The sequence below is a fragment of the Hyaena hyaena genome, unplaced genomic scaffold, assembly GCF_003009895.1.
Source record: "Hyaena hyaena isolate Hyena2069 unplaced genomic scaffold, ASM300989v1 scaffold_152, whole genome shotgun sequence".
NCBI lineage: Eukaryota > Metazoa > Chordata > Mammalia > Carnivora > Hyaenidae > Hyaena > Hyaena hyaena.
The window spans coordinates 414,964-427,553 of NW_024080784.1; the positions used below are offsets into that span (position 1 = coordinate 414,964).

Sequence of the window (12,590 nt, forward strand, 5' to 3'; positions counted from 1 at the left end):
ACATACCTTCTGATTCCAATCCTCAAACTCCTCAAGGATGGATAGCAACTGAGTTTTCATTCTTTGCCATCTTGATTGTGTTTGGTGTCTAGTATTTTGTTCTTTTCCAATCTTCATCTCCTCAATTCCTGTAAGTGCCAAATTAATGAAGTAAATTTTAGGGGAGGGCTCGAGCAACCCCATAACCAAGCACACCATGGATCGCCATCCAGAGGCAGAGATGCAATATCAAACAAGCAGCGGTCCAGAGATTCTATCCCAATCCAGATGCATTCAGGCATACATTCTTAGCTTGGAGAATATCTGGGAAACCAAGCCCATTCTAAGATTTTGAGCCCCTGTGGCCAATCCTAATATAGAAATCACATGAAACTCTAACTTGCCTTGTAATTGATTTAGGAATCCTCAGAATGAGAACCCTAAACTGTCCCCCTACCTTTCACAGGATTCTTTTCTTTCCTCTTCTTCTTTTTTTTTTTAATATTTATTTATTTTCGAGAAAGAGATAGAGCACAGCAAGGGATGGGCAGGGAGAGAGGGAGACACAGAATCTGAAACAGGCTCCAGGCTCCAAGCCGTCAGCACAGAGCCGGGGATCGAACCCACGAACCATGAGATCATGTCCTGAACTGAAGTCAGATGCTTAACTGACTGAGTGGCCCAGGTGCCCCCCTTTCACAGGATTCTTAAATACAGGATTCTGTATATAGTCAACTTCTCAGTAGGCTTATTCCTGCTCAGATGGCTCAGGAACACACCAGTTTCACACCAACTACCCCCTATTTTATAGGCCCAATATTACCTTGCTGTTTTGTATTACCCTGACTCCAAACCTTGAATTCATTGAGCTCTGCTCAGAATGGCAGAAACAGAAATTGTGTCTTGCTCTCTTCAGCACAGTGGGGAGTCAGGGAGCCATCCGTTGCTGTGTGTGTGTGTTCTGTGCATCTCCAGGCCCTGCTGCCCAGAAAATGACAGCCTCATAGTGCTATGGACTAGGGGAGGTTGAGCCGCCTCCTGCTGGGCTGTGGCTGTTTACTTTGCATGTGTCACAACCTTTTTTTTGGTAACGTGTTGCAGCACTAAGACTATGAAGAAGAGAACATTTAAAGATTAGTACTTCCTCCTCTCTACACCCATTGGACTTTGGGCCTATTTAGGAAGGGAGAATGGAGCTCACTGTGAATCTTCTCTTAAACCTGACAGACAGGATTAGGAGACTTGCAGTGCGATGACTAACACTGACTTAGAAACCACTGCCCTGTTTGTTTGAGTTTAGATTTGGCATTATTATTCTTTTCCTACATGCTGTTAAGGAACAGCTCCTTCCCTATTGAAATAATAAAACAGCTAAAAACCATGCCATTATATCCTTCATGGAAACTTGCCAAAAACAGATCCTACTAGCTTTTAGATCCTATCATAGTAGCATGAAAATTGATTAACGTGCAAGTAAGGTGAATGTTACTATTTTTTTCAAATTGATTTATTTATTCTTGATATGGTAACTGTTACTTGTGTTTCATATGCTGGCACTACTGTAATTACAGTGTCAAAAATGTATATTTGGTAGATAATTTTCTATAATTATATAATTACAAATGGTCTATTCAACTACCAAATGTGTTTCGTAACAGCAAAATAACTAACAAAAAATCCTTTAAAATTATTTCTATTTTTCTAAAGCACCAACTGATTTTAATTTTTTGAAATAAGTTTAACAATATGCAGTTAAACAGTATCTAGTTTTATAATGACTTTTTTTACCTAAATTTTCTAACTCAACTAAATTAAAATATATATCAAATATCTTAATATAAATTTTTGAAGAGTCGCAAAACAATTGTTTGTAACATAGAGTCTTAAAATATTAACAAACAATTCTGAAGCAAATGGAACCAAAATTTAAATAATTAAATTGGTATTTAGCCAGAAATGACCGAGGTTTCATGTTAAGTCATCACTCTTCTTATGTAAATATGTCCTTTTAAATTGTAATTAAATTACTCTATTTTCACACACATAGATATTTCATGTATGGCTTTTTCTATGACTACATGTGTCCTTTGCATTGATACCGGAGTCCTTATATTAATTCCTGATAGACATTAAGTGACAGTTGTTCCGGATTCCAGAATGTGAAGATAATTGTGAAATAGGTTATTTAGAGTTCAGTGGATTTATTAGGAAACTAATGTTTGTTATTCCAGTTAGCTTTGGAGTGTTTACAGGGTAATAGTAGTAGATCTTTGGGTTTTACCCCTTGACAGTTTCCGTTTACTCTTAAATAAACGAACCCTAGTTTTTGATCAGTTTCTGTGGGTTAAGGATCACATATTATGAGCTCAGTTTAGCATCCATGAATAATGTGTATTCACTGTGGCGTGAAGAAGAGTCTCAGGCAGGAGATGCATGCTGTACATTACAGTATTATCTAAGATGACGACAGGATCCGTGGGTGTGCCTTATGTGTTAGCACTGTGAAATGACTCCCCCAAGATCATATGCTCTGAATCTCTTGAACTTCTGGAAGCTTCTGGAAGCTTTATTTACTCTTTCATTAGAGTACTCTGATTATTCCTTCAATTGATTTTGCCAGCTATAGCCAGTTTAATTACCACAAAACATTTCTTTGCACACATTACTCTCCTATTCTAGGACATCACTCCCAACAGAATATTCTAGAGATCTCTCAGACTACTACTTTAGATTTTTACTCTCAGTCTCCAGCCAGATCTTGCCTACTTATCACCTTTGTTGTTCATTCATATGGATTCCAAGTTCATTCAACTTGGATTTTTATCTATACTAAAGCAATTTGAAGACCTGTTCATCCATGAAGCCTATGCATTTAGACCAGCCCTGGACAGTGATTCCTACCTTCTCTCATTCATTAGCACTTACCATCTGCTGTCTAGCATTGAGACCTATCTTTGATATCTCTCAATGAGACTGGGATTTTTCGAGAGCCAAGACTATGTATTATACTACTTCGTTATAAACCCCTTTCACCAATGCCTTCCTTAATGCCTTCTACATAGTGAGTGCTCCATAAAAGATTGATTACTTGAAAAGACATAGCCCATATCATTCATTTATTGAATTATTCAACAAATATTTTTTAATTTCTACTATAAGCCAAGTATTGTGTTTACAGCAAGGAATGAAATGTACATGATTCCTGCTCTAAAATAATTTAGTCTCTGGACCGAATATTTTCTTTTTTAAAAAATTTTTTTAATGTTTTATTTATTTCTGAGAGAGAGAGAGAGAGAGAGAGCACGCACGCGCGCGAGAGAGACAGCATAAGCAGGGGAGGGTCAGAGAGAGAGGGAGATACAGAATCTGAAACAGGCTCCAGGCTCTGAAACAGGTTCCAGCACAGAGCCCAACGAAGGGCTCAAACCCATGAACTGTGAGATCATGACCTGAGCCAAAGTCGGACGCTTAACCAACTGAGCCACCCAGGTGCCCCAAAGACCGAATATTTTCTATCCAATTACTTTTCTTCCTTTCTATTTCATTTTGAGAGTACATAGCGCTTAAAAGAATGTTTGACCTTTCTTTTACTAGTATTTATGTATACTTGACTTATTACCAAAAACTAGTTGATAAAAAGTTACATTTTTTTAAAAAGTAAACAGTTTTCTCAGATTTTGATCTTACCTTTGACTGTTCACTTTAAGCTGAAAAAATATGGGTTAAAAAAAATCACAAGAAACTCTTTTTTTTTATTCTTTGTAAACTTGTGCTCTTTGGGAGAATAACAGAGATTTTGATTTTCCAGCTCCTTATTGTAAGCATCACGCACTACTTAGGTCTTGTCAGAAACTTTTACTCAAAAAGTAGCTGAGAATATACGATCATATCAGGGATTACTTTGACCTTTTCTGTATTCCCTGTTTTGATTAGCTGGCTCTTCCACTCACATTCCATTTACAGACAAATTGTGAAAGGTGTGAATGGCAAGCCAGAAATATATAGAATATTGAAAAGGTCACTGTGATTTAGCCCATAAGCACGGTATTGAAAATATATGACAAGTCATTATCACACTTAATTCCCATGACAAGGACTGGGCAAAGATGGGAAATTATGCCAATTAAAATATTCTTGTTTCATACGAAGGCTGAAGTGACAAAGCTCAAATGGCCTCTTGACTCCTTTTTTGTGATAACTTAATAAGTTAGAAAGAAATTGTAATTGAATTAAATAAGACAAAAAAAGAGGTAACAACCTCCTCTGATTTAAGAGTCTGTCATAGAGGGAATAATATAATGACTTCTCTAAAAACTCTAATTATACATGAGTAAGAAGATACAGCTACAAAACCAATTCAACAGCCACCCCATGCTCTCTTTTCATCTACAGCATAGCTGTCAGTCAGATGGGAATTCCATTTATTTCCATGGAAATGAAGGCAGCGAGTTCAATTTTGCCACCACCCGGGATGTAGATCTTTCTACGGAGGATATTCAAGAGCAATGGTCAGAAGAATTTGAGAGCCAGCCTACAGGGTAAGTAATTGCTATCTCCCATGCTGTGCATAGCACTTATATTTATTCCACTGAACATATTTTAAATGCATATTACTAAATAGCAAAAGCATACTTAAATCAGTACTGATTATTCTTATCATAGACAGGACAAACAGGTCACACTTGTCCTGAGCATTCTTTATTAAATAATCAACTATTTTTTTGTGTGTTGAAAATTTATAATTGCAAATACCTTTTAACTTCAGCTGAAGCACTTCTATCTCATTTTCGTTTATTCACCTTTTACTGGGAGAAAGTTTTTTTCAATGTGTATAGGATACAAAATGTTTCCACTACTATTATATTGAGATTCTCAGTTGTCTCCCTGGGGCCGGAGATTTATAGATGCTGCTACCTGATTTTCTGTGGAATGTGGTTTTGATCTATAAAAATGGTTTAGGGAGTAAAATTTATCTTTGAAAGATTTTTAAAGGAGGAATATGGGGCTGACTTGAAGAAGAAGAGAGCTAGCGCAGTGAGCTTTTCATTCTATTGGTGGTGATATTTTCTGGCCATTCTAAGCCATGTGCCTTCTTCTAGGTCTTGTGTCCCTAAGATATTTCCTATTAATTGAGGAGCATCTTCCTGGAAGCTAAAGTTGAAAAAAAAATTAATAGGTTCAGAGAATCTAAATTTATAAGGTAGTGTGAATGGAAAGGAAATTCTAGTTGTTGTTGTTTTTTTTCCCAATAAACACATGTGATCAGGTCCTTATTGTTTAGTGTGTCTTTTCTAAGACTATGATGGAGATGAATGAAGTTAACATAAAATGTAATTTTATACTGAATATAAAAGAACAATAATTTAGCTATTAACTGTGAGAAACTTTTTCCAGAACACAACATTTGAGGTGGCCATGTCTGTCTGACCTCAACAAATTAAGTCAAAACTGGATGGAACTTGTAAGTGCCCAAGAGGCAAGAAGGCCATGTCTCTCTTGGGCTCCCTGCCTCCCATGCATTGCCCAGAAAGAACTGCATTCAGTCCCAGCAGAACAGAAATCTGGCCAGTAGCCTGAGCTGCCACGGCCTCTGTGACCTTTTGCTGACACATCAGGGTCTTTCACTATTGAAAGCCAGATTTCTGCTGTGACTCTTCCCTTGAGGAAGTCCAGCCTATGGGGCAGGCCAGGCATGCCTCTGAGAGAGGTTGACACTTTAAGGGAGCCAATTCTTTCAGAGCCTACCAGTGATGCTGAAGCCCTTCAACCCATAAAGTTCTTCTTGAAGCTTCCTGGCATCTTTGAAGTTCCATGTCAATGCTTGACAATGCAAGCAAGGCTTCTTTACCTATCTTTTGGAGATAAGGAATCATCACCAGGATATCAGTTCTCTCCTGATTCCTGACACAAAAGACCAATTCAAAACCCTTTCCTGGTTATGGAGCTTGACTGCCTACAAGAGAATCCTGAATCTTGAAGCACAAGAGACTCATTGACCTTCACTCCTCCACCTCTTCAAGCTAATATCATCCATGCAGTAGTGAGGAGTCATCCTCTTCAGTGGATGTCCCCCACCTCCTCTGGGGACTCAGATGATTCCCAGCGATACCCAGCCCAGATATAATTTATTTTTATTATATTTTAAATTTTTTTAGTTAATTTATTTATTTTGAGAGAGAGAGAGAGAGACAGCACAAGCCGGGTAGGGGAGGGGATGCAGAAAGAGAAAGAGAGAATCCCAAGCAGGCCCTGTGCTGTCAGCAGAGCCTGAAGTGGGGCTCAATTCCACAAACCATGAGATGGTGACCTGAGTGTCAAAGTCAAGAGTTGGAGGCTTAGGGGCGCCTGGGTGGCTTAGTCGGTTGAGCGTCCGACTTTTGCTTGGGTCATGATCTCGCGGTGTGTGGGTTTGAGCCCCGCGTCGGGCTCTGTGCTGACTGCCAGCTCAGAGCCTGGAGCCTGTTTCAGTCTGTGACTCCCTCTCTCTCTGACCCTCCCCTGCTCACGCTGTCTTTCTCTCTCTCCTAGAAATAAATCAAACATTAAAAAAAAAAAAAAGAGTTGGAGGCTTAACTAACTGAACCACCCAGGTGCTCTGATAAAATTTATTTTTTATTTTTTTATTTTTTAATGTTTACTTATTTTTGAGAGACAGAGAGATAGAGCATGAGCAGGGAAGGGAAAGAGAATGAGAATGAGACACAGAATCAGAAGCAGGCTCCAGGCTCTGAGCTGTCAGTACAGAGCATGACAGGGGGCTCGAACTTGTGAACTGTGAGATCATGACCTGAGCAGAAGTCAGATGCTCAACCAACTGAGTCCCCCAGGCACCCCCAAAAATATTTTTAATAATGGCCTTCATACCCACCTATCCGCTATGCTACCATGCTTTCTTTCTGGTTTTTTTTTTTTCCAGCCTGTTGCATTATCAAAGTCATCTATAAGAGAACAAAAGAAAAGCTGTTTTGAATGGATTAATGGTCCATCTAGTAATCTGCTAGTAATATTAGTGAAGATTTAGTACAAACAGAGAACCATGAATAAGGCTTAGAAAGGAATTGATTTTATTTAAGAAGAAACCCAGTATATCTTAGAAAATTAATCTACAAGTACAGAGACATAGCTTGCAAAAAATTACTCCAATTAACAGAGCAGACATTCCATTTTCACAGAGCACTAGTGATATAAGAGAATTTGTGGTTAAACCAAATCAATCATCCCCCAAAACAAAAAGAGAACTAAAAGTACTTATGCTTGAAAAAAGAACTAAACTGGGACACCTGATGGCTCAGTCAATTAAGCATCCAACTCTTGGTTTCAGCTTGGGTCATGTTCTCACAGTTTGTGAGTTCGAGACCCACATCAGGCTTCATGCTGACAGTGTGGACCTGCTTGGGATTCTCTCTCTTCCTCTCTCTGTGTTAGTCTCTCTCTCTCTCTCTCTCTCTCTCTCTCTCTCAAAAATAAGTTTTAAAAACTTCTAAAACTTTTAAAAAAGACAAGAAAAAAGAGCTGGGATTCTCTCTCTTACTCTCTTTCTCAATCTCTCTCTCTCTCTCTCTCTCAAAAATAAGTATTAAAAACTTTTTAAAAAGACAAGAAAAAAGAGCTAAAGTCAGTGAAGACACAGAGGAACATCAGAACAAATTCCATCCACTCAGTGACTCAGGTGGTTTCAATTATGCTCTTTGGCCACTTCTCAGTACTGAGATATATCAGAGTTTTGGTCACAGTAAAGAGGCTAATACTTTTAGGCCTTGGCATTGTCAGTAGATGTCTGTTCCAATAACAAAATAATGTGCTTGATAAAAGCACCTGTGCCACCCTAATTGGTATACAATTAATTCATCTAAGTTCTAAAACTAGTATATGATTCTAGCAACTACATTTTAGATTGTTTGCAGCTTTTCCCCTGGGATATCAGGCCACACTCCCCAGATTTACCTTTTTTATGCTCTCATCTGGTAGCCCAGTCATCCCACTTGGCATTAAGTTATAAAGGTATAAGGGGTTAAAGAGAGGATGTAGTGTTTTCTGTGGTTGCAGGGATGATTAAAATGCTGGTTTAGTCCTGTGTGTGTGTGTCCGTGTCCCCTCTCTTCATTCCTTCACTTCCAAATGTTCCTTTATTGGTCTAGGAAAGAATGCTGTCATGATCATTTTTAATCATAGCTTGAGGAAAGAAATCCTGTCACAAAATCAAATTAATGTGACATTTTTACCTAGGGTAAGAGCTGACAAAGAAAAACAGATTAGGAATCTGGGAGTGAAATTTTGATGTGTTTTGTTTAACCAGCCAGGTTTACTAAATATTTCTCTCATTCTTCAACCCAGTCATCATCACCCACACTGACAGTTTATCATTATTGGCCCACTGGCTAAAATAGACAGAAAACTGGGGTGTCTGGGTGGCTCAGTTGATTAAACATCCAACTTTGGCTCAGGTCATGATCTTCAAGTTCGTGAGTTCGAAATCTGCATCAGGCTCTGTGCTGACAGCTCAGAGCCAGGAGTCTGCTTCAGATTCTGTATTTCCTTCTCTGTCTCTCTCTTTCTCTCTCTCTCCCTTTCTCAAAAGTAAAAATTTTAAAAATTCTAAAATAGAAAACTTGGATAGTAAATTAGAATTGATTGAGCTTTCTAGCTTTAAGGTGACTTTTTTAAAAACTAAAAAATTAAAGAATAAGTTAATTGAATTGTTAGCCCATGTATATTTGTACTTCTGTTAACTGTGTTTTTCTTCCATAAGAATTATGAAAGAGAAAAATGAATATGTGGTCCTCTCTAATAATTTCAAAACACTTCATAAGAAAGAAAAGAAAGCCACTATCATTATGACTATTTTTTGGAGTCCACTTTCCCAAATATTCCTGTTTTCCTACCATTTGAGTCAAGCTGTTTGATCTCACATCACAAGGTTGTGAGAGCTGTTTGCCTCTCATATCTCAAAGCTGTCCTAAACCCAGTGTTGATAGGTTTATTTTTTTAAGTGGGATCTTAAAGGTTTTTCTCTTTTTTTTCCTAAAGACACATCTGTTACTTCAGCAAGAGAGAAATTTTAATGAATACACTGATAATTTATGTAAGTCATTCTGAACTTTGGCGTCACTTTACAAACACATCATTTAATTAGCAACTACTGTATCTCACCTAGCTGAGACTGCCTTTAGGTAGGAGGGAGCTTTGTAGAAAAACACACTGCTGTAATACAGATTTTGTACACTTCTGTTTCATCCCAAAGGCAAACATTGTATTTTTTACTATTGAAATACCTTTTTTAAAAAAATCCTGTTTCATTGCTGTCACTAGAGTATTCATGTTAAAGAGGAACTCCACAGGGGCACCTGGGTGACTCGGTTAAGCTCTCGGCTCAGGTCATGATCTCACGTTTCATGGGTTCGAGCCCCATGTCGGGCTCTGTGCTGACAGCTAGCTCAGAGCCTGGAGCCTGTTTTGGATTCTGTGTCTCCCTCTCTCTCTGACCCTCCCCTGTTCATGCTTTCTCTATCTCTCTCTCAGAAATAAATAAAACATTTTAAAAAATTAAAAAAGAAAAGAATATCAACTCCATTTTATAAATCATCAAACTGAAGAACTAAGATTTGAGAAAATAAAAGTAGCAGAGTAAGCAAATGATTTTATAAGAAGCATGATTAATATCCTCAAAGGGATAGGAGAGCATACTACATTTGAGAAATTAAAACAGATTTTATGAGGAAAAAATAGAGATGTGAGAAATGAAAATATATGATTGTTGAAACAAATTTAATGGATTTTTTTTTCTCTACTGAATATCAGCAGAGGCATAGCTGAAGAACAAATTAATAAACTAGAAATTTGAGCCTTGAAATTTATCCAAAACTTGTGGCCACTGGATATAAGAAAAAAGATGTAAAATATAGGGGAGAAATTGGCTCTTCTGATGTTAGAAAAATAGGAATTCCTGAAAGAGAGGTCAGAGAGGATATATAGAATATAATATTGAAAGATATTACTGAAGTTGCCAAGATTGAGAAAAGAAGAAAGAAAAACATAGTTCCTGTGAATGAAATGTTTAGCAAGATAAACGGGAAAATGTCCAGTCCTAGAGCACCAGGAAGAAACTTCAGAACACTGATGAAGAAACCCTAAAACCTTCTTGATGAGATTCATAGTACTTTTCTTGGTAGCACTGCATACATTTAAAAAGTGAAGAAGTTAATCTAGTTCTGAAAAAATTATTCAGATCATAAAATTCTGCTCCAGTCAATACAAATAGTAGGAAAAAAAATCTTCACTGCTATACATATTTATGAACCTCATGGTAACCTTGGTTTTGTAGATAACCAAAAACCTACAAAAGAAACACAAAAAATAAAGAGAATGAAACCCAAACATAACACTGAAGAAAACCATCAAACCTCAAAAGAAGAGACCATCAGAAGAAGAAAGGAACAGAGAACTACAAAAACAACCAGAAAACAAATAACAGAATGACAATAAGTTACATACCTATCAATAATTACTTTAATTGCAAATGTCCTAAGTGCTCCAATCAAGAGTGGCTGAGTGGATTAAAAAGAAAATAAGGCCTTTTTATATGCTGCCTACAAGAGACTTTAGATATAGAGACACACAGACTAAAAATGAAGGGATAGAAAAAGCTACTCCTTGCAAATGGAAATGAAAAGAAAGCTGTAGTAACAATACTCATGTCAGATAAAATAGTCTTTAAGACAAAGATTGTAGCAAAAGACAAGGGCTTTATATTATGACAAAAGGATGACTCCTTGAGAGGATATAACATTTGTAAATACTTATGTATCTAATATAGCAGCACCTAAATAATTAAAGCAAATATTAACAGACATAAAGGGAGTAATTGACAGCAATACAACAATAGTAGGAAATTTTAATACCCCACTTACCTTGATGGGTAGGTCATTCAGACAGAAAATCAATAGGGAAACATTGGCTTTAAACAACACATTAGATCAGATGGAGTGAATAGATATATATAGATATGTAGATATGTAGATATATATATATATATATGTATATATATATATATATATAGAACATTTCATCCAAAAACTGCAGAATACACACTTTTTTCAAGTGCATATAGGACATTCACCAGGATGGATCCTATGTTAGAAACCACAAAACAAGTTTCAGCAAATTCAAGAAGACGGAAATCGTATCAAGCATCTTTTCTAACCACAACAGTATGAAACTGGAAATCAACTACATGAACAAAACTGGAAAAATAAATACAGGGAGACTAAGCAGTTACTACATAACCAAAGGTTCAATGAAGGAATCAAAGAGAAAAATCAAAAAATACTTTGAAACAAATGAAAATGGAAATACACCTTTTCAAAACCTTATGTGATACATCAAAAGCAGTTCTAAGAAGAAAGTTCATAGGGATACAGCCTACCTCAAGAAACAAGAAGAATCCCAAATAAGTAATCTAACTTTATACCTAAAGAACTAGAAAAGGAAGATAAAAGCCCAAAGTTAAGAAAAGAAAGAAAATAATAAAGAGGAGAAATAAATGAAATAGAGACACCCCCCCAAAAAAAGCATAGAAAAGATCAATGCAAGAATCATCAAGAAAAATAGAGATCCAAATAAATAAAATCAGAAACGAAAGAGAAGTTATAACTAACATCACAGAAATCTACTGCTATGAACCGTTACATACCAACAAATTGGAAAACCTAGAAGAAATAGATAACCTCCTAGAAACACACAGTCTTCTAAGACTGAATGACAAATAGATAATTGAAATAGACCAATTATAAGTAATGAAATTGAATTAATAATTTTAAAAAAACCCTCATGAAATAAAAGTCAGAACTGGACAGCTTCATGGCTAAGTAATGTCAAACATTTAAAGAAGGTACCAATCATTCTCAAATTATTCCAAAATACTGAAGAGGAAGGAACACTTTCAAATTCAGTTTATAGCCCAGCATTACCCTGATACCAAAACCAGATGAGGACTCCACACACACACACACACACACACACACACACACCAAATAAACGAAAGATAATTATAGGCCAGTATCCCTAAGAATCATAGATGCAAAAATCCTCAAAAAAATTAGCAAACCAAATTCAACAACACTAACATAGTCATACACCATGATCAAAGTAAGATTAATTCCACAGTTGCAAAGATGGTTTGACATTCACAAATCAATCTACATCAGTCAACATGTAATCAACATTACATTAACAAAATCAAGAGTAAGAATCATAAATTCTTCTTAAAAGATGCAGGAAAAACATCTGAAAAAATTCAGCATTTATTTATAATAAAAACTCTTTAAGTGGATATAGAAGGAACATACCTCAACATTGTAAAGGCCATATATGATAAACCCACAGCTAAAATACTCAAGGTTGAAATGCTGAAAGCTTTTCCTTTAAGATTGGGAACAAGACAAGTACATCAACTCTAACCTCTTTCATGAAACAAAATATTGGAAATCCTAGCCACAGCAATTAAGCAAGAAGAAGAAATAAAAGGCATCCAAAATAGAAAGGAAGATGTAAAACCGTTATTGTTTGCATATGACATGATAGTTTATATAGAGAGAACCCTAAAGGCTCCACCA

General features: G+C 36.5%; 1 protein-coding gene across 2 annotated transcripts in view; it reads left to right on the forward strand.

Moving 5' to 3' along the window:
• Nucleotides 1-12,590, forward strand: part of RELN (reelin) — a 544,526-nt gene that overhangs the window by 325,937 nt on the left and 205,999 nt on the right. For both annotated transcript variants that reach the window (XM_039239122.1, XM_039239123.1), the window contains exon 11: nt 4,372-4,517. In XM_039239122.1, the coding sequence (XP_039095053.1) occupies nt 4,372-4,517 (146 nt within the window). The remainder of the gene's footprint in view (nt 1-4,371; nt 4,518-12,590) is intronic.